This window comes from Papio anubis, chromosome 5 (assembly GCF_008728515.1).
Source record: "Papio anubis isolate 15944 chromosome 5, Panubis1.0, whole genome shotgun sequence".
In the NCBI taxonomy this organism is placed as follows: Eukaryota; Metazoa; Chordata; class Mammalia; order Primates; family Cercopithecidae; genus Papio; species Papio anubis.
In genome coordinates, this window is record NC_044980.1 from 37,675,256 (window position 1) to 37,698,245 (window position 22,990).

Here is a 22,990-nt window from a genome sequence, read left to right on the forward strand (position 1 = left end):
TATTTAGGGATATTGGCCTATATTTTTCTTTTTTTGTGTGTCCTTGTCTGGCTTTGGTGTCAGGGTAATGTGAGCCTTGTAGAATTAGAGAGAATTCCCTCTTCTTTAATTTTTTTTAATACTTTGTGGAGAATTGGTGTTACTTCTTCTCAGTAAGTTTGGTAGAATTAAGCAGTACAGCCATCTGGTCCTGGACTTTCTTTATTGGGAGACTTTTATTACTGATCCTATCTTACTACTTCTTATTGGTCTGTTCAGATTTTCTATTTATTTCTGGTTCAATCTTGGTAGCTTGTGTGTGTCCAGGAATTTGTCCATTTCCTCTATGTTTTCTAATTTGTTAGCATATGGTTGTGCATAATAGTCTCTGATGATTCTTTGTATTTTTGTGTTATCAGTTGTTATGTCTGCTTTCCCTTTTCTGATTTTGTTTATTTGGATCTTCTTTTTTTCTTGGCTAGTCTAGCTAGAGGTTTACCAATTTTGTTTACCTTTTAAAAAAAACAGCTTTTGTTTCATTGATCTTTTATGTTATGTTTTTAGTCTCTATTTCATTTAGTTCTTCTCTTTATTTTGTTCTACTAATTTTGGGTTTGCTTTTTTTTTGCTTTTCAGGTTCCTTGAGATGCATCATTTGGTTATTTATTTGAATTTTTTTCACTTTTTTGATATAGATATTTAATGCTGTAAACCCCTCATAACACTTTTTGCATTATCTTATAGGTTTTGACATGATGTGTTTCCATTTTCATTTGTTTCAGGACTTTTTTTTTTTTTTTTTTTTTGAGATGGAGTCTCGCTCTTGTCCCCCAGGCTGGAGTGCAATGTTGCGATCTCGGCTCACTGCAACCTCCGCCTCCTGGGATCAAGTGATTCTCCTGCCTCAGCCTCCTGAGTAGCCTCCCGAGTAGTCGCCCACCACCATGCTTGGCTACTTGTTGTATTTTTAGTAGAGATGGGGTTTCACCATGTTGGCCAGGCTAGTCTCGAACTCCTGACTTCGGGTGATCTGCCCACCTCAGCCTCCCAGAGTGCTGGGATTACAGGCGTGATCAGGAATTTTTTATGTCCTTAACTAATTCATTGACCCAGTGGTCCTTCAGGAGCCATTTTTCCAAAGAAAATTTCCAAAGTTTATCCTGTTACTGAATTCTAGTTTTATTCTGTTGTGGTTTGAGGAAACACTTGATATGATTTTGGTTTTTAAAAAGTTGAGATGGCCAGGCATGGTGGCTCATGCCTGCAATCCCAGCAGTTTGGGAGGCCGAGGTGGGCAGATCATGGGGTCAAGAAATCGAGACCATCTTGAGAACATGGTGACACTCCGTCTCTACTAAAAATACAAAAATTAGCTTGACATGGTGGCATGTGACTGTAGTCCCAGCTACTTGGGAGGCTGAGGCAAGAGAATCATGTGAATCCAGGAGGCAGAGGCTGCAGTGAGCTGAGATCGCGCCACTGCACTCCAGCCTGGTGGCAGAGCGAGACTGTCTCAAAAAAAAAAAAAAAAAAAAAAAAAAAAAAATTAGTTGAGACTTGTTTTGTGGTCTAAAATATGGTCTATTTTTGAGAATATTCCATGTGCTGATGAGAAGAATGTGTATTTTGCAGCTGTTGGATAAAATGATCTGTAAATGTCTGTTAGGTCCATGAGGTCTAAAGTACAGTTTAAAATCAGTGTTTCTTTGTTAATTTTCTGTCTAGATGATCTGTTCAATGCTGAGAGAGGGATCTTGAAATCCCCAAATATGGCCGGGTGCGGTGGCTCACCCCTGTAATCCCAGCACTTTGGGAGGCCGAGGCGGGCGGATCATGAGGTCAGGAGATTGAGACCATCCTGGCTAACAAGGTGAAACCCCGCCTCTACTAAAAATACAAAAAATTAGCAGGGCGTGGTGGCAGGCGCCTGTGGTCCCAGCTACTCCAGAGGCTGAGGCAGGAGAATGGCGTGAACCCATTCACGCGGGGGAGGCAGGGCTTGCAGTGAGCCGAGATCCTGCCACTGCACTCCAGCCTGGGCGACAGAGCGAGACTCCATCCCCCCCCCCCAAAAAAAGAAATCCCCAGATATTATTCTATTAGAGTCTATCTTTCCCTTTAGATTTAGTAATGTTTGCTTTATTATAAATCTGGATACTCTGGTGTTGGGTTCACATATATTTGGTATTTTTTATATCTTCTTGCTGAATTGAGCCCTTTATTATTATTATAACAGCTTTCTTTTTGTCTTTCTCTGGTTCTTAACATCTATTTTATCTAAATATAGGTACTCTCATTTGCTTTTGATTTCAATTCGCATAGAATATCTTTTCCTATCCCTTCACTTTCAGTCTACATGTGTCTGTACTGGTAAAGTTTGTTTGTTGTAAGCAGCCTGTAGCTGGGTCATTTTTTAAATCCTTTCAGCCTACATCTTTCAAATGGGGAATTTAATCCATTTACGTTACATTCGAGGTTATTACTGATTCGTGAAGACTTATTCCTGTATTTTGTTAACTGTTTTTTGGTTGTTTTTTATATCCTTTGTTCTTTTCTTTCTCTCTTATTGTTCATCATTGCAGTTTGGTGGTTTTCTGCAGTGGATATGTCTGAGTCATTGCTCTTTCTCATTTGCATGTCTGTTCTGCCAATTAGTTTTATATTTTCATGTGTTTTCATGATGGTAGATATCATCCTTTCACTTCCAGATATACGATTCCCTTAAGCATTTCTTGTAGGGCTGGTGTAGAGGGGATAAATTCCTTTAGTTTTTGCTTATGTTGGAAAGACTATTTCTCCTTCATTTTTGAAGGATAGCTTTGCTGAATACAGTATTCTTGCCTGAAGTTTTTTTTTTTCTTTCAGCATTTAGAATATATCAGCCTATTCTCTCCTGACCTTTAAGTTTTCTGCTAAGAAATCCATTGTTAGTTTGATGGAGGTTTCCTTATATATATGACTTGATGGTTTTCTCTTTCTTTTTAAAAAATTATCTCCCTGTCTTTGACTTTTGACTGACTTTTTTGGGGTTGAATATCTTTCGGGATCTCTGAGCTTTCTGTATCAGATGTCTATATCTCTTGCAAGACTTGGGAAGTTTTCAGTTATTATTTTGTTAAATAGATTTTCAATGCCATTGCCCATGTCTTTTCCTCACGGAACACCAGAAATTTGAGTATTTGGTCACCTTGTGATGTCCCATATGTCATGTAGGCATTCTTCCTTCATTTAAGTTCTCTCTGTCTGTCTGTCTGTATCTCTCTTTCTCTCTCTCTCTCTATGTCTCTTTTATGACTGAGTTATTTCAAAAGACTTGTATACAAGTTCAGAAATTCTTTCTAGTCTGCTGATGAAGCTCTTGATTGTATTTTTTTATTTCAATTATTGAATTATTCAAGTACAGAGCTTCTGTTTGGTTCCTTTTAATGATATCTCTTTTCTTGATTTTCTCATTCAGATATTAATTGTCCTGATTTCTTTGAATTGTTTATGTTATATTGTATCTCTCTGGGTTTCTTTAATATCATTACTCTGAATTCTTTTTCAGACGTTTCATAGATTTCTTTTTCATTGGAATCTGTTGCTGGAGAATTATTATGTTCCTTTGGAGGTATCATGTTTCCTTGCTTTTTCATGTTTCTTGCGTCCTTACATTACTATCTGAGCATCTGGTGAAAGAGTTGCTGTTTGTAATTTTATGGATTTGCTTTCATAGGGAAAAATTTTTTTCCTATAGCTGTATCAATAGTGTTGGTTGGGTAGAGAGAGTGCTTAGGTTTTGATTCTGGCTGGACACAGTAGTGTAGTCTCTGTATGACATATTTTGCTGTAATCAGCATTAGTAGTGTCTGTGAGTTCCTTGGTGGCTTAGTCTGCTGTTGTTAGTGGAAGCTGTGGTGAGACAGGCTGGTTGTTGAGCCCCACTGGTGGTGGTGGCACCGGGCCTAGTGTGTTGGTCCTTGGGCCCCCACATGCCCACCTGATGTACACAAGCACCAGTGGTAGTGGGGTTGGATGGGCCAGTCCTTGGGCCTCCATGTGGCTTTCTTGGGTGCCAGCAGTGGCAGTGGTAGGCCAGGCAGGCAGACAGATCTTCTGGCCCTTGGGCAGTATGTGTGGTGTTGGTAATGGTAGTTGTGGCAGGTCAGCCCTCAGGGCCCCAGTCAGCACATGAGTGCTGGTGGTGGCTGTGATGGGCTGTGGCAGGCCAGTTCCCAGACTCCAGGTAGTGTATGCAGGTGGGTTCTGGTGGCAGTGATGATGGCAGGCTCATGCTCAGGCTTCCAGGAGGCAGGTGCAGATGCTGGTGGTCTTAGACTGGGCATGTTAATCCCCAGGCTCCTGGATGATGTATGTGGGCACTGCAGGCTGGGTGGGGTGGGGGGGAGCTGTCATCAGAACTCCAGAAAGTGTGAGTGGCTGCCACAGGTGGTGGGCAAGGCGGATCAATTCCCAGGCCCCCGCTTCATGTGTGCAGGCACTAGTGAGGGTGGTGCTGGGCGTGGCAAGCCTGTCCTTAGACCTCCGAATGTTGTGCATGAATGCTAGCTGTGGTAGATGGGACAAGTTGATCCCCAGGGCCCTGGACAATGCACTCAGGCAGTGCTGGTGACAGTGGTTGGTGGGGTGGACTGGTCCCCAGACCCCCTAAAAGTACATGCAGGCGGGTGGCAGCCCTGATGCTGGAGGTGGGGGACGGGTTAGAGTTGCTGTCAGTGACAGTGATCCCAAGTAACAGACTCTCAGGCTTTTGGGAGCACATACTTTGGCTTCTTTTGTTCTGAGGGTAGCTTCCCCAGTGTGCTGTACCAGTTGTTCCCCAGGGTGTAGACTGAGTGAGGTAGAGTGCTGGGGACACAGCCACACTGCTGGGTCCAGTCAGCATTACAACACCACAGCCCTCTGAATGGATACTGGGTGATGTCAGCAGGGCTGCAGGCACGTGGAGAGCAGGGTCTGTTGGCCCCAGCACAGGATGTAGTCTAATGGGGGCTGGGCTCTCAACGTGGTCCTGTGATGTTGAGAGGAAGGGGGTGGGGACCCCACATGCACTCCCTCTCTGGAGCAATGCCATCACACAGATTCCAGACAGCTCCCTATGCTAGTCTCAGGGCTGGCAAGGGTGGAGGGACTGTCTTGTGGCTAGGATTACAGGAGTGCACAGTAGTGATATAAACCACTGGGGATCTCTCACTTAACTTTTCCTGGCGCTGGGGAGTTTCTTCTGGCTCTGAGCCAGTCCTGGCTGGGTCATCTGCTTTACCTCTCTCTCCTTCTCAGGGGTTCTCCGTCACTTCCCTGCTGAATTCCAGTGGTCTCTCTTCGATGCTCTATTCAACATGTGATTATCTACTCACTGTACTGGTCCTTTTAAGAGGAGGTAAGTGCCAGGTGCCTCTAGCCAGCCATCTTGAAGCCCCTCCCTCGGTGTATTCTATTTGAAGTTTTAAGTAGAGATTTTGGAGAAGTATGAATGATATGTTTGCCAAAAATAGAAAGTAGTGGAAGAGGTGCTTAAAGGAATATAAACAAAACGTGTTCTTTGCAGATTTTTTCCTCTGTTTGCAATTGGGCTTACCTATAGACAGGTCTGACCACCCTAGAATAATTTGTTAATGTGGTTTCACCCTCTTTTAGTCTTCACGGTTGTTCCCACTTACCTGTAAAATATTATTTTTAAAAATAGAGGACATAGGCAGTAAGAGTTGATTATCTGGTTTACTGAATTGCTGGCTTTTGATAAAATCCAGGTGGCTGGACAGAGGCAAAAATTGTTTTCAAATTAATTGTTTCATTGTTGACCTCTGCTGAGTCAGAGTTTGAAGGAGAAAAGTGAAATTCAGTGCTTCCCCTGACTAACACATTTGTTATTAAATTAAGAACGTATTAACCTTTTTGAGGTCATCCAGCCTTATTCTTGATGTCTACAGATTTTCCCGTGGTCAAAGTACCTGATGAATCACTGAAGCTCTTTGGGTCTTTACAATTCTTTTCTAAGGAAAGGAAAACCGGAAATTATTTGGAATAATGAAAAACTGACTGTCTCTTGGGAGAATATGCTAACCTAGGTTAAATTTTAATGAGGGAGATAGGGAAGAATGGAGATGCTCTCACCTCCAAGTAATTAATTTAAATTTAGCTCTCTTGAGACTATTGTATTTGGAGATAGGGAAGAATGGGGATGCCCTCACCTCCAAGTAATTAATTTAAATTTAGCTCTCTTGAGACTATTGTATTTGTTCTCTTTCTAATCAGAGTTTGTTGTCCATATTTAACTCTTGTTTCTCTGCTTGACCTTTCTTTACCAATCTCTGCTTGGTCTGAATGAATTGGTTGATCAGTTATCCATTGCCACCAAGCATCAGTGGCACACGGCAATAAGCATTTATTGCTCTTTTACCTGGGGTCAGCTGCCGTTGTCTGGGGTTGGCTGGCTGCTGGCGGATCTAGGCTCATCTCAGCTAGAGCAGCTGAGGTGACCCTCTCTGTTTCATGTGTTACTCATTCTCCTTCTGGTTCCAGTAGGTGATATGGTTTGGCTGTGGCCCCACCCAAATCTCAACTTGAATTGTATATCTCAGAATTCCCACATGTTGTTGGAGGGACCTAGTGGGAGGCAATTGAATCATGGGGGCTGGTCTTTCCTGTGCTGTTCTCCTGATGGTTAATAAGTCTCATGAGATCTGATGGGCTTATCAAGGGTTTCCACTTTTGCTTCTTACTAATTTTCTCTTGCCGCGCCATATAAGAAGTACCTTTCACCTCCTGCCATGATTCTGAGGCCTCCCCAGCCATGTGGAACTGTAAGTCCAATTAAACCTCTTTCTCTTCACAGTCTCAGGTATGTCTTTATCAGCAGCATGAAAACAGACTAATATAGTAGGGTAGCCCATAAATACTCTTTTCATGTCAAAGGTAGAAACACAAAAGAGCAGGTAGAAACTGGCACACCATCCTACCTGGCACACTATCACTTGTGCCTCATTTATGGACCTAAGAAGGTCCCATGGGGCAGGGAAATACGCTCTTCCTGTTTTGGGGGGGACTCTAATGTAACATGACAAAAGACATGGATACAGGGAAGGGAGAAATATGGGAGCCTTTAATGCCTCATCTACCACAGTTGGCTCAAAGAAACTTACCAGGATTGAAAATTAAATAAAATTTTCCTTCTTTATAATTTATATTTTTCAGAAAACCAGAACTGATGGCTCTATTTGTAGTCTTTCAGACAACATTCTTCTTAACACTGCTGTCCTTGAGGACTTACCAGAGTGAAGGTAAGAAGTGGAAGGAACAGTCAAGACAAAAATCATGTCGGGAACGATTGAAGTCATTGGTGCTTTGAGAAAAAGTTAAACAGTTCTTTTTTCTTTGAGAATTACTTAAAATTCATGAGTATCTCCCATGAGAAGATTTGTCAATCTCTTTAAGCAGTGGTTGCTTTAGTCTTGGCCTCTCTCATCTTGATGGCTCTCTTAATAAGCCACCCCTTGACCCTGACTTCCTGGTCGATGCACTGGTCCTTAGGGCAGTTGTAAATAGACTTAATCCCTTATAAATTCATGATGGATATATTTTATCAGACCATCATCAAAGCAGTTCTTTTTGTACCTTGCTGAGAAAAGACACTGGATATACCACATCAGTGCTGACCACTAGGTTAGTACAAGTTTCTATGTCTCTCAACTGTGTTCATTGAGAAGCTGTTAGCTTAGTAAAATATGAGTAAAAGCAATGAAAATACGAACCAATAGAAACTCTTTCAAGTCTCTTCAAGACAATATGCTAAATGCTGAAATGTTGTTTATAGATAAATAATATTTGTCACTTAGCTACTCCCCAAGGGAAGGTATTTTGAGATAAATTAACTTTATAAATAAAGTCAATAAGAATTTAATACCTCTAAAATATTTATTGATACCCTATTACTTTGAACTCGTTTAGAAGTAGATCTTAGACTTGAGTTTCTATTGGTTCATACTTTTTTGTACCTTTCATCTGTATTTTACAAAGCTTTACATTTTCCTCTTCCTGTATTTATTCTTTGCTGTGCTCTTCTTTTATTTTATTTTATTTTTTTGTCTTTATTTTTTTCTTCCTTTTGGTGGAGAACAGGGTCTCGCTATATTACCCAGGCAGGTCTCGAACTCCTGGGCTCAAGCTATCCTCCCGCCTCTGCCTCCCTCAGAGCTGGGATTACAGGCGTGAGCCACCGCACCCGGCTTTTTTTTTTTTTTTTTTTTTTGAGACAGAGTCTCGCTCTGTGGCCCAGGCTGGAGTGCAGTGGCCAGATCTCAGCTCACTGGAAGCTCCGCCTCCTGGGTTCGCTCCTGCCTCAGCCTCCCAAGTAGCTGGGACTACAGGCGCCCGCCACCACGCCCGGCTAGTTTTTTGTATTTTTTTAGTAGAGACGGGGTTTCACCGTGCTAGCCAGGATGGTCTCAATCTCCTGACCTGGTGATCCGCCCGTCTCGGCTTCCCAAAGTGCTGGGATTACAGGCTTGAGCCACTGCGCCCGGCCTGCTGTACTTCTCTTTTAAAGGAGAGTACAGGTGTTTGCTCCTAGTAATTACTCATGCAGTTCCTGTCCATGGATTCATGAAAATGATCTTTGCAGGGAATATGCATAGAATTTCTCATCTTCCTTGAAACTCCATGAAAAGATATTTGAAAAAGAAAAGGAAACATTGTTCTGGTAATTGCTCAATTCTCTGTCTGGCATTCCTTTCATCTGGATTTATTTATATTAGGTCCAGGGTACATGGGAAGACGCTACTATGCTGCTTCTTTTGGCATCTTAAAAACCATAGTTTAATGTTAGTCTCTTCTAATCTGGGGCCGAAAAGTGGGAAATAGGATTTCTCATTTGTAGGATGTATACGTCTCGCTCACTCTATCTTACTTGCTAAAATCTAAGCACAGTGTAACTGGACTGAGTGGTCAAACCATATAATAAAAATAATTTTCAAACAGACCCACTGCCCCACCTCCAGGTGTAACCGAAATGCAGGTTCAGTTGCTTGCAGCTTGCAGAGTCCAGTTAAAATGAGCGAGGTCTGGTATAAAAAAAGAAAAACGACTTTTTATTCCAAAGCTAACTTAGGGTATTAAGTACAGGCTTTCCTCCTTAAGGGGACTGCTTTGTTTTTGGAGTAGAGAGTGGGCACTTTTCAAGCAGGGGGCCTATGCAGTGGCAGAAGTGAGCAGATAGGGATCTGCATACTCACTTTAGTACCTTATCTATTGGTTAGTTGAGTGGGCATCCCTTTTTTTTTTTTTTAATTTTTTTGATTTTTTTGATTTTTTTGATTTTTATTATTATACTTTAAGTTCTAGGGTACATGTGTAATGCAGGTTTGTTACATATGTATACTGTGCAATGTTGGTGTGCTGCACCCATCAGCTCATCAGCACCCATCAACTCGCCATTTACATCAGGTATAACTCCCACGCAATCCCTCCCTCCTCCCATAATAGGCCCTATGGATGTTCCCTTCCCGAGTCCAAGTGATTCAAGGTTCAGTTCCCACCTATGAGTGAGAACATGCAGTGTTTGGTTTTCTGTTCTTGGCGAGGTTTGTTGAGAATGATGGTTTCCAGCTGCATCCATGTCCCTACAAAGGACACAAACTCATCCTTTTTTATGGCTGCATAGTATTTCATGGTATGTGCCACATTTTCTTAACCAGTCTGTCACTGATGGACATTTGGGTTGATTCCAGCCTTGTTATTGTGAATAGTGCCACAATGAACATAATGCGGTGCATGTGTCTTTATAGCAGCATGATTTATAATCCTTGGGTATATCCCTCAGTAATGGGATGGTTGGGTCATATGGTACATCTAGTTCTAGATCCTTGAGGAATCACCAATGTTTTCCATAATGGTTGAACTAGTTTACAGTCCACCAACAGTGTAAAAGTGTTCCTATTTCTCACATCCTCCAGCACCTATTGTTTCGACTTTTAATGATCGCCATTCTAACTGGTGTGAGATGGTATCTCATTGTGGTTTTGATTTGTATTTCTGATGGCCAGTGTGATGACTCCAGCATTTTTTCTCATGTGTCTGTTGGCTGTATGCATGTCTTCTTTGAGAAATGTCTGTTCATATCCTTGCCCACTTTTGGATGGGGTTGTTTGTTTTTTCTTGTAAATTTGTTTGAGTTCTTTGGTGGTGGTTCTGGATATTAGCCCTTTGTCAGATGAGTAGATTGCGTACCCTCTCCCATTCTGTAGGTTTCCCTGTTCACCTGATGGTAGTTTCTTTTGCTGTGCAGAAGCTCTTTAGTTTAATTAGATCCCATTGTCAATTTTAGCTTTGTTGCCGTTGCTTTTTGGTGTTTTAGACATGAAGTTTTTCTCCTTTGCCCATGCCTATGTCCTGAATGGTGGCTACTCAGGTTTTCTTCTAGGTTTTTATGGCATTAGGTCTAACATTTAAATCTCTAATCCATCTTTAAATTAATTTTCATATATGGTAAAGGAAAGGGATCCAGTTTCAGCTTTCACTTATGGCTAGCCAATTTTCCCAGCACCATTTATTAAATAGGGAATCTTTTCCCCATTTCCTGTTTTTGTCAAGTTTGTCAAAGATCAGATGGCTGTAGATGTGTGGTATTATTTCTGAGTTGGCATCCTTATGGGCAGAAATAGACTGTAAGGTGGCTGAAAATTCTCCAGGTGGGGAGAGTTTCACAGTGGGCATACTTTGGTTTGTAAATCAACTGTTACCTCTCAAGGCAGTCTCCTGGTGGGTGAGAGTTCCTCTCTGGAGCTTCTAAGCATATCATTATTAATAGATGAACTTGCCCTGTAGGGAGTGTCTGGTGAAGGGGAGATAAAAGGTTATAATTGCATTTCCAAAGGGCTAAGTAGGAAGTGAGGAACAGAGGGAAATGGGGAAAAGAGAAAATAATAAAACAATAGTAACTCATTCTCTTTATTTTCTGAAAAATGGGTTACTCGGTTACACAGAGTCTCCAGGAAATCCCAGGCATCTAACTCTAAGCTTTCAGCCCAGCTCATTTCTCTAGTAAAGTTTCATTTTCTGATCCAGCACTATTTACTATGTGCCTTTTATGTACAAGCCACTCTGCTCTCAGAGTAAGCTCTGCTGCTCATACTTTCAGCTTCTTTTATTTAGATCAGATATGCATTTCCCTGTTTTTCTATCAACCAATCTTCACTTCTGCTTCCAGCTTTCTCTGTCAAGCATGCTTTCTTTGGTAATTAATCCTGTCTTTGCTCTGACCTGTGCTGTTCGGATTTGTTGTCTCAATTTCTCCTGAGGATTTATTCCAAATAACCTGGCTTAATTTCTCCAATCAACAAGGCAGAGCCAAGACTTTCTTCAGTTAACCCTCGGTACATGTTTCCATCAGCCAGAGATTATGACTGCAGCAATATATTCCTCTGTCTGTTGTGTATATGTACATACAGACAGAGATAGGGAGATAAACACATAGTGTGTTTTAAAATAAAAGTTAAATTATAGTATATATATACTCAGGATTTTTTTATTACTTAAAACAATTACTACAACATATGATGAGTTTTTTTCTTTGATATTAAATGTTCTTCTAGAAACAACATTATTTTTAATTGCTGCATGATAAACCTTCTTATGAATGGACAATGGTTTATTTCCTTGAGTAGTGTTATGGATGGTCAGAGAAACAGGGTGGGGAAAGTGGGAGGAGAGTATGTGGTTAAGTCCTGGTCTGATTCCCAAACCTGGCCTTCTTGGCCACACTCCAGCATTATAAAAAGAGAGCTGGACAGAGACCCAGGAGCCCTAGCTTCTGGTCTGATTGTGCAGCTGTGGCAAAGTCACTTCCCTTTTTTTAACCTCAGTTTCCTCGTCTGAAAAATAATGGGATTGGATTTAATAATCTTTATGATTATTTGATCTCTCTGACTTAACCTTGGCATTTTCCACTATTTCCCAAGGAAGTCCTAGGTCACTTTTAACCAGATTATTTTTGACTGACGTCACTCGAGCACCTGAGTCATTCAGCACTCACTGATAGCGTGTGTTAATATAAAGAGTTCTTCTTTTGTCTAGAGCTTCCAGAAGTAAAGTTTAGACTGATAGTTGACTCATTCATTCAGCAACCAATCACTGAATGTCTTTCCCATAACTGGTATGTTCTTAGTCTTGGTTTCTCTAAGCTGAGTAAGGCTGAGTCCCAACCTTGTTTCACTCACAGTCTACAGGGAGACAGACATAGAAACAAACTCTTACAGCATGTTGCAATCAGTGCTCCAAACAAGGGCTTAGGAAATCTAAGGAGGGATTCTGAGGTATGATTACAGTGGAGTGAATCGGATAGCTTAATGAAGTATTTCTTTTAAAATATAACTTATTATTTGATTCTCAAATTAATATGTGTTTCTGAAGAACGTTTACAAAATACCAAAAAGTATAAAGAAGAAAATTAAAATCACTCAACCTTATCAACCAGAAATAATTGCTGTTATAATGACTGTTAACATTTTATTTTTACTTTCCTTTATTGATTTAAAAAAAAAACCCATGACCTTTAAAAATCGTAAAATGGGGTACATATTCCAATACATTTTTTAAAAGTGTATGGGAAAATCCAATGAAAATACATATGATTTAAATTTGGCAATAGAATAAAAGAGTAGGATTATGGGAACTAAATTTCTGTATTATGCAAGCATTTTTATCATGAGTAATTAGTGACATTGATTCATGATACTCATTTGGTGCGTAAATTAGCAATATTAGTACATTCACAATGTTACGCAACCATCACCCGATTCAGTTGCAAAACATCTTCATCACACGGAAAGGAAACCACTGCTTAAGCAGTTAGTCTTGATTCCCCTCTCTCTCAGCCCCTGGCAGCTACCAGTCTACTTTCTGTCTCTATGGTACTTACTATTCTGGCAATTTCATACAAATGGAATCACAGTATAAAACCTTTTGTATCTGGCTTCTTTCACTTAGCATGATGTTTGTGAGGTTAATCCAATTGTAGCATGTATCAGTATTCAGTTTCTTATGGCTGAGTAATAGTCCTTCGTATGTATATACCACAGTTTGTTCATCTGGTCATCCACTGATGAAAGTCTCAGTTGTTTCCACCTCTTGGCTATTGTGAATAATGCTGCTACAAATTTGTGGACAATTATTTGTTTCAATTTCTGCTTTCAATTCTTTGGGATATCTACCTACAAATGGAATTGCTGGGTTATATGGTGATTCTATTTTAACTTGTTTGTCTTGGAGACAGGGTCTCACTCTGTCACTCAGGCTGGAGTTAACTTTTTGAAGAACTGTCAAAATGTTTTCAACAAGGCGGAACCATTTTACATTCCTACAGGGGCTGTAATTTCTCCACATCCTCACCAACACTTGTTATTTCCATTTTAAAAATTATTATAGCCATTTTCATGGATGTGACTTGATTATTTTGACTTGAATTTCCTTAGTGACTAATGATATTGAACCTCTTTTCATGTGCTTTTTAGCCATTTGTATATCTTCCTTGGATAAATGTTCATTCAAGTCTTTTGACTTATTTTATTTTATTTTATTTTGCTGTGACAGGGTCTCACTCTGTTGCCCACGTGGAGTGTGGTGGCGTGATCACGGTTCACTGCAACCTCTGTCTTCCCGGCTCAAGACATCCTCTTATGTCAGATTCTTGAGTAGCTGAGACTACATGTGCCATGACACCCAGCTAATTTTTGTATTTTTTTTGGTAGAGACAGGGTTTTTCCATGTTGCCCAGACTCTTTTGCCTATTTTTAAAGTGTGTTCTTTGTCTTTTTGTTGCTGGTTTGTAAGAGTTCTTTATATAGTATGGATACTGGAACCTTATCAGATATATGATTTGCAAATATTTTCTCACATTCTATAGGTTGTCTTTTCACTTTTTTGATATTGTCATTTGATGCACAAAATTGTTTATTTTACTGGCTATTTTTTGTTGTTGTTGTTGTTGCTCATACTCTGGATTCAGATCTAAGGACCCACTGCCAAACTCATGGTCGTGGAATTCACACTGAGATTATAGTTATCACCCTAGCCCTTCCCAGCATCACATTTACAAAATATCACAAGGTAACTTTCTGGGAAGGTAACCATTGTGGCTCTCTTTCCTTTTATGGACATTCTTGTTCATCTCACTTTCATAGAATGAGTTGTCTGAGGTGTTCTTCCAGATTCTGAGGTTATGTCCCATTTGAATCTGAAGCTTTCTACTGTGTGGACCAATCACATGAAAAACATCATGTTTGTCTTGTATCCACCAGGGATGCTCGTCAGTTTATCTGGCTCCATACAGAGCCCCATCCTGTCACCTGTGTCCTGACCATGGCAGGACTTTGCTGTTGGCGCCATGCAAAATACTTCTCAGACATTCCATTCCATGTAAACTTCGATTGGGCCAATGCTCCTGTCTTAACAGTTGGAGGACAGTAAAGGGGGACACAGGTGTTGGTATTAGAGAGATTCCTATTTAATTTCACATCGCTTTGTATATGTTATTTACCCTAATTGATCTTGAGTTTCCTTATCTAAAGAATTGCTGTTTAACAGTTTTATAGCAGGCATTGCATGAGACAATGTAAGTAAAGGCCCTAGCACTGTGTGTGGTCAATAACATGTGCTCAATTTCGTTGTTATTTTTACTTCCCTATGAGAAAAATAGCATGTGCAGAATGGCAGTTTGGGGACATTTTTTCAGTATTGAAGATTGTTTCCATTTTTTGTTGTCAAAATGAGATAGTCTCTTACCATTTAAACTTAATGTTAGAGGGATTCAAATGAGGAGGGGAAATCCCCCTGAAACTAGAAAACTGAATGCTTAAAAGATGATATCTGTTATGCCATGGGTCATCAGATAGCAGCTGATTTTATCGATGCAGGCTTTATCTGTTCAATACCTTTGTACCACTCCCAGTTTACTTCTGATACCCTCACAGTTGAAATAGTTGAATCAGCAATACACAATTATTTTCCAATCTATATGGTGTTTTTCTCCTCTTAAGTGGAAAGTCATGATTTGTTTTTCTCTAAGAAATAGCAGTGACTTAACTCACTCAGTCAGGACACATTCTGTCTCTAGTGGCAGATATATCTGCTTAAACCTCTGTGTGCAACCATTTGCAGTGGCACCATTGGTGGTTTATGCAGTCAGCCTAAGAGATAGGCTGCTGCTTCCCAGGGCCACCAACTTCAGCAAACCTGTTTCATGTTTGAATTCCTATTCTTTTACAGACTGTGTCATACCACTAACTGGTCTAAAATTCCAATCTCTTGGACTATTTTATATGAGTTCATCATGTCTCTCCAACTAACTTCCTTCTTTGAGCTAGGAACCTTGTCACAATTGTTTCACATCAAATGTCTGGTATCTTGCTGATCTCATTGAAAGAGTTCAGTTAATTCTTGCTGATCTTTATCTTTTAAGTTAAATACATTGAGACATAAATGACCATGTCTACAGATAAGACATGCTCCCACATTGTAGTCTTTTACCAAACTATAAAATATTAACTTTCAAAAAGGAAACTTTCATTTCTGATTTTCAGAAATATAACATTTCCATCAAAAAGTCCACTTTCTTTTTTTCAGACTTGTTATAAATTTCCAAACCAGTTAGATTGTCCAATAAAGGATTCTTCTCTTTCGTTTACCTGTTTATCAATGTATGAACTTGCTGTATACTATTGAGCAAGTCACTTCATTCATCTAGATCTTAATTTCTGTGTCTGCTAAGTGATTTCTAAATTCTCTTCCACATTTCCAAAGTGTCTGATTCCAGGATGCACATATGAGCAATATTTTCCAGAGCTAAATAATGATGATATTAAAGTTTAATTATTTCTGACTCTTCAATCATGCTCGTATTAAATATTATTTCATACTTCATTTTGATCTTTCCAGTCTTGGCTGAACGTTTACCATTGACTCCTGTGTCACTTAAAGTTTCCACCAATTCTATACGTCAGAGTTTGCATTTACAATGGACTGTCCACAACCTTCCTTATCATCAGGAATTGAAAATGGTATTTCAGATCCAGATCAGTAGGATTGAAACATCCAATGTCGTCTGGGTGGTAAGTAAATTTTTGGCTCAATATTTTAAAAAGTCATCTTTAAAAAAAAGACACCATGGCTTTCTTTTATAACACCTGAAAAATTCTCGTTTTGGAAACATTAGCAGCTCAAAACAGTTTGTCTAAACAATTATATTTCTGTGTTTTCAGTTAAGGATAGGTAGGTAGGATGGGATGCACTAAGAAAATAGGTTTTCTCAGCTTTGGTCTGTCTTCTAAGGAGACTGTTGAGTCTGCCCTCATGAATACTGGATTCCAGAGAGCCATGAAGATTAACCATTTCATTCCTCCTACCTCTTTCTTCTCTGTCCCCTAGAGATTTTCCTAAATAAGATGTAATCATTTGGCAACATTTTTCTCTTGAATGTAGCGTCCTGACAGTTTCTTGGCCTGTACCCAGCTGAAATGCAAGGATGAGTAAGTTCTAGCACTTAATGTTCCATCCAACAAGGAGCCATGTTGTTGAGTAATTTCCTGTGTCCTTTGTTGCCTCACATGTGGCTTTTTCCACAACAAATGAAATTAAGAAAATACTGAATTTCACACTCTTTTTGTCTTTGAATTCTTTGGGGTGGATTTTTCACTTAGTTCAAACGATTATTAGGTCAGTTTTGCCTGAGGTGTCCCCATCTAGGGCACTGGGACACATTAGTGGTTAATGATTTCCGTTTCTCATCTGAGAACTATAGTAATCTATATGCACATAATGTTCAGTCATTTTCATGGGATATTTAAGGACAGTGGAATGTTTTCACATTGAAAGGAACTGAGAATTTTCCTGCAGGTAAGAGAAGCCTAAGACTGTGCTTGGGCCCTCTGTCAGCTCAACTAGGCTCCACGCTTCACCCAGGCAGTGGAGGCTTTGGGTACACAGACATAGCGTGGATAGTTCCTTTGGTAAAGCATACAAGTCACTAATTTTAACATTTTCAGTTTCTTTCCATATTCATTATTGAAATTTGAGATCTGAGCAAGTTTAATAAAATTTTGACTCTGTCCATTTAGGATTCATATCAAGTCTATAATTCTACCTCTCAAAGGACAGTTTCCCACAATGAGACTTGGTATGGTGATTTTCAACAACAGCGATGCTTGTGTGTAGCTGTTTACTCCCTTCTATCAACACATCTTTCCACTATCCCACCTTATATTAGCGAGTCTGATTTTTGTATTTTTAATGGGTACACTCGTTGGTAATTTGGGATGAGTAAAACATAGAAGCAAAGGTCATATTGAGACTAAGGATTATCCACAAAAAGAAAAATTGAGGTGGATGTGCTGGAGGAATTGTGGAAGACTAGCACTTAGCACCATTAGCAAAAATAACATTAACTGTAGACTACATGGATCCCATTCTTTATTTTTCCAAAAGGTAACTCATATCTATTGTTTTGTTAGAAAAAGTAATATTAGCCATAGACCAAGTGGATCTTTTTCTTTATTTTCCTAAAAAGCGATTGTTCATATCTGTTTTCATATTTGATTCCCGTAAGAGTCCTCTTTTCAAGGGAAAGCAGCTAGTATAGACTATTTCTGTAACCTTCTAAGGCTCAAGACCCTTCAGGGTAGAGTTTTGCCTTGTCTATCGTGTCGTCCTCACAATACTCAACCCAACCTGACTACAACAGTGGAGAAACCACAGCACAGAGAGGTTTGTTGTGTTGCTCCAGGTGACAGAGGCAGGGTGGCAATCATCCTTCACCCCTGTGCCCAGAAAGGGATGACAGTCACATGCAGCCCCAGGCCATCGGTAGGCACATGTCCTATGGAATAGAGGATGCCTTGAGAAACGCTGTCTGAATCACTCATACCTGAAGTTGAGGAGAAATGTAAGATCCTCCTCCAGTTAAGGAGGAGGATGCTGCTTCTGTTTAGACCAAAATCTCCCTTATACAGGGAAGTTCCCTGTAGTGCAAGTCTGACAGGGTACTCTCATTCGTGCTGGGGGATGGGGTGAAGCTCCTGGACTCAATGTCTCGGATACCTCTGTTCCCAAACAAGCCAAAGGAAGAGCGCCTTGACTTAGTTACTTGTAGCTGGACCAGAGGCACTGAGCTGTCTCCTGGATGGCACTGGCCATTTGGAACCCTGAACTGCATGGTCCTGCCCTCCTGGGTCATGGTCCTCCCCTTCCCTTTGCTTTATGATTTTGTCAATGGCATAGGAAGACAAAGTAGAGTAAGAGCTCAAGCTTGGAAGGAAGCCAGGTGTGGGAGTCAAACGTCTCAGTAACAAATCAGTGACCTCTGTTAGACTTTTGCGTAAATGGGTATGCCAATTTCTTGTGACTTGCTGATGTCTGCAAGGGTCAAATTAAACTTACCGCTTCAATGAATGAAATGACCCAAAGACAATTCATCATATTTAAAGGGAAAAAAAATCACTGAACTGGGGAAAAGTTTTATCTCCTCCATTAACAGGGCTGTAAAGACCACAAAGCAGAAGTAGAGGTTAAACAGGTTCCACACATAAATAGTGTCTGGGGGAAATACAACTCATTGCCTAGTAATGAAGTGATTAAATCATTCAGTCCAGAGTTTTAGACTGTGCGCCCAGATCAGGCGTTGTGCGCAGTGTGGGAATGTCAGCGCTGAGCCCACTGGAAAGAATGAGGAGGTGAACACACGAATAGGCTATTCTACACATGGGCTGTGTGTGCAGATCACTGATGAGATGCTATGAGGTTGGGGTTAGGCCTCATCTTCTCCCACAATTTGGACAAAGGGCTGTTTGAGACAATATCCAAGAGGATTGAAGTTAATTTCGCAAGTAGAATAGAAAAGAGTGCTCTGAGCAGACCCAACAGGCATGAGCAGAGGCCCTGAGAGAAGGGGCTGGGGAATTTCCAGGCCTGTAAGCCGGCTGTGGTGCTGGATCCCTGAGCACATGGGGATGGGGGCGCAGGCCTTGATGCACAGGACCATGAGGTGCATGCTCAGGTTTTGTTTTTTTATCCCAAGGGCAATAAGAACAAAGGAAGTGGCAAGCTCTGATTTGAATAGCCGCACAGCAGAGTGTGGTGGGGAACTGGGGAAAGGGATGTGTGGCCACTAGGAAGCGAGCTGTGGATTCAGCCAAAGCAGAGATGCAGGTAAGAGAAGCGACTGTGGGGTCCAGCCAAAGCAGAGATTCAGGTGAGAGAAGCAGCTGCGTTTGAGGGAGAGAAGGGAGGTAAAATTCAGTCTGTGACCTGTTGGCATTAGAGTGAGGTTGCCATTATTGATGTACTTCCTTCTGGCAGGGATCGGGGGAAGAGAGGAAATATTTGCTCTTTTTTTTTGAGATGGAGTCTCACTCTGTTGCCTAGGCTGGAGTGCAGTGGCGCAATCCCAGCTCACTGCAATCTCCGCCTCCCAGGTTCAAGCGATTCTCCTGCCTCAGCATCCTGAGTTGCTGGGATTCTAGATGCGCACTACCACACCTGGCTAATTTTTGTATTTTTAGTAGAGATGGGGTTTCACCATGTTGGTCAGACCGGTCTCAAACTCCTGACCTCGTGATCTGCCTGCCTTGGCCTCCCAAAGTCCTGGGATATTTGCTCTTGAACTTTAAAAGTATTTAAGCAAAATGTACTTGACATTGCTCATGTTAAATAGTGAGAGTTTCATGGATCAGGACCTCAGAACTTGTTAAAGGAACATATTTTGTGATCTAGGAATAAAGTAATGCAATAAATGGAAATCAAATATAAACATTTATAAAACCACAGTCTGCAGAGAGTGAAAAAGAAAGCCCACAATTAAATGCCCCCGGGGTGGGATGTTCTCAGCCCAGGGCTGGGTTTAATTCTGTCAGGGGCACTGGTTCAAGTTTGTGACCTGCACAGGGGGCAGACATAAATAGAAGAAGGCCTCCGAGTTGCTAACTCCAAGCAGTGTGTGACATGTGACTTGTCCTATCCCCTTCACTGAGGACTTATTATTCTCCCTTAGAAACATGGATGCAGACTCGAACTCAGGTTCCCCCAGGAAGTGTCAAGTGTGTGTCGCCTCCACCCTGCAGCTGTGGGGCAGGAAACAGGGGTCTTGGAGGAGGCACACTGAGGAGAAAGCATGCCTGGAGCTATGGGGCACATGAAGAAGAGAGCATGGTTCCTGCTCCCTCAGGACCATGCTGGAGTCACAGCTGATATACCAACAGCTAGCCACAGTATATAGGAGGGCCTCAGAAGGGGTGGAGACAAGAGGAATGCAGAGGAAAGAACAAGAAAGGCTTCATGAAGGAGAAGGGGCATAACCTGGGCTTGAAGAACGGGGCAGATCCCCATACAGCAGGGAGCGGAAGATACCAAACAAAAGACACTGCTTGAGCAAAGACAGGTCTGAAATCATAAGGCATATCCAGAATTGTAGAGGAAGCACTATGTTTGGAGAGATGATTCCTGCAAGGGACTGCTGGGTTAGAGCCAGATTATAGAAGGCTTTGCATGACAGGGCAAGGTGTAAAGGAACCATTGAAGCCTGTGGAATTAGAGAATGGAAACACCAGCATCGCAGAAAGATGAAGGCTAAAGGCTGTGTCAGAAGCCCAAATTACAGTTCAACTTAGACAAACTTCCTAGAGAACAGTGTAAGACATTTTGTGTCATTGACATCTTCAGGACCTAAGAGTCTGACAGATGGAGCCCAAGAGGTGGAGTGTGGTCCATGTGGCCACCATATCTGAAAGGACAAGAGACAGAAAACCAAGGGAGACTCAGAGAGCCATCTGTCAACTTCCGAGAGAAAATGGAACTTCTGCTGTGCCATGAAAGACTGCTTTCTTGACTGAGATCTGACCATCCTAATCCAAACCTTACCAAAGACGAATATTTTAAAAAAACAATCAATTTTTTTTTAAAAAGGATGACTCTGTTAGTTCTCTACTTTTCAAGAACTTTCTTAGCAGATTCTCTGGGACTGGCATAGTGAACACCTTCTGTCTCTGATCTGTTCCCCCAAGACCTGAGTAGCCTCTGTCTTCTCTCCCAGTTGTTCCACATGAGTCCCCTGGAATTGGAAGACCATAGGGATTAGAAGCTGAGTTTTCAAAAGGCAGGAGGTCATAGCTGGCTCCCATGTGAGGCATCAGAGCATGGGGAATTGACTAGCAGAAATGGACTTCACTGGTACATATTGTAGACCTGCATTGGGGTCTTAGGTTTGTGCTTTGGGATAAGTCAAGTCAAGCTATTTTATAGGATAAGATGGCTATGTGTTTCCAATTTTTTCCTCTTTGCTTTTAGGGGAATTACAGCACCACTGTGAAGTGGAACCAGGTTCTGCATTGGAGCTGGGAATCGGAACTCCCTTTGGAATGTGCCACACACTTTGTAAGAATAAAGAGTGTGATAGACGATGCCAGTTTCCCTGAGCCAAATTTCTGGAGCAACTGGAGTTCCTGGGAGGAAGTCAGTGGTAAGAAGTGAGGTGGTTACAAGAGCGAAAAGGGTTAATATATTTTTTCATGAGGAGCAATAGTCAAATAGTGGAAATCTCCTTTGAGGAACCCTGGGTAGACACTGACATTATTTTCCTTTGGCTCCTATGGGAACTAAAAATACAGGTGTGAAACCTGGCACTGGAAGATATAGTCTGAAGTCTTACTTCTGAGCTTACTCATTGAGATAGTTGTGCAGATTGAGGCAATTTTGTATTTGTTTTCAAAACATGTAAAGTGTGTGTATTATAAATGTTAAGTGAACAAAGCAAGACATAAATTGTAAATGTGTATTTATTTGAGCAACACAAAATGTGTATGCATCTAGAGTAGAGTTTGGGAACCTTTTTCTGTGAAGGGACAGGTAAGAGATACTGTAGTCTTTTCAGAGCATACAGTTTCCGTTTTGACTATTCAACTCTGCTACTGCAGTGTGAAAGCAGCCATAGATAGTGTGTAAACCAATGAGAGGGCTTTGTTGATAGAACTTTATTTGCAAAAACAGGGCTGGGCATGGTGGTTCATGCCTGTAATCCCAGCACTTTGGGAGGCCAAGGCGGGCGGATCACTTGAGGTCAGAATTTCAAGACCAGCCTGGGAAACATGGTGAAATCCTGTCTCTACTAAAAATACAAAAATTAGCTGGGCATGGTGATGGGCACCTGTAGTCCCAGCTATTCTGGAGACTGAGGCAGGAGAATTGCTTGAACTCATGAGGCAGAGGTTGCAGTGAGCCTAGGTCACACCACTGCACTCCAGCCTGGGCCACAGAGCGAGATTCTGTCTCTCACACACACACCAAAAACCAACAGATGGTGAACTCAAACTGTAGTCCCCACCAATCTAGTCGGGACTTGAAGGGCGGAGAGGCAGAATATGGATAAATGAAAGTGGTGAAGATGAGATTATGAATAAATATATTTTAAATATTCTTTAATACTGATAATTTAATTTTGTTGTAATTAAAATTTAGAGTGGGTTTTGTCAGTTTCTTTTGCTCCCAGTAAACTAATAATAATGACATAATAATAATTGAATTAAATCTATGACCTAGTCACTTTTTAAAATACTATATGTATTTAGTTCTCATATCAGTCCTATAAAAGGACTTCTTATCCTCGCTTCACAGAAAAGGAAACTGAGGCACTGAGAGGTTAAAGAAGCCATGTAAAGTCACCATGCCACTAAGTGTTGGAGCTGGAATTCCAACCCAGACAGTCTGACTCCAGAGGTCATGTGCTTAACCATTGTATCCTACTACGGAAAGGAGTACACATCCACAGGGAAAGATATTAAAAAGATAGTAAGAGGTTGGGTGCCATGGCTCACATCTGTAATCCTAGTACTTTGGGAGGCCGAGGCGGGAGGATTGCCTGAGCTCAGGAGTTCGAGACCAGCCTGCACAACATGACGAAGCCCCAGCTCTACTAAAAATACACAAAATCAACCGGGTGTGGTGGCACATGCCTGTAGTCCCAGCTACTCAGGAGGCT

At 41.1% G+C, this 22,990-nt stretch overlaps 1 protein-coding gene across 8 annotated transcripts in view; it reads left to right on the top strand.

Moving 5' to 3' along the window:
* Positions 1 to 22,990, top strand: part of OSMR (oncostatin M receptor) — a 106,455-nt gene that overhangs the window by 14,505 nt on the left and 68,960 nt on the right. For 4 of the 8 annotated variants that reach the window (XM_009208317.2, XM_009208320.2, XM_009208318.4 and 1 more), the window contains exons 2-4: positions 7,174 to 7,259; positions 15,907 to 16,079; positions 21,304 to 21,475. In XM_009208317.2, the coding sequence (XP_009206581.1) occupies positions 7,187 to 7,259; positions 15,907 to 16,079; positions 21,304 to 21,475 (418 nt within the window). In that variant the 5' untranslated portion in view covers positions 7,174 to 7,186. Of the gene's footprint in view, positions 1 to 3,291; positions 5,360 to 7,173; positions 7,260 to 15,906; positions 16,080 to 21,303; positions 21,476 to 22,990 lie in introns of those variants that run through there. The other 4 variants (XM_017959507.3, XM_017959508.3, XM_017959510.3 and 1 more) reach the window with 3 other exon arrangements.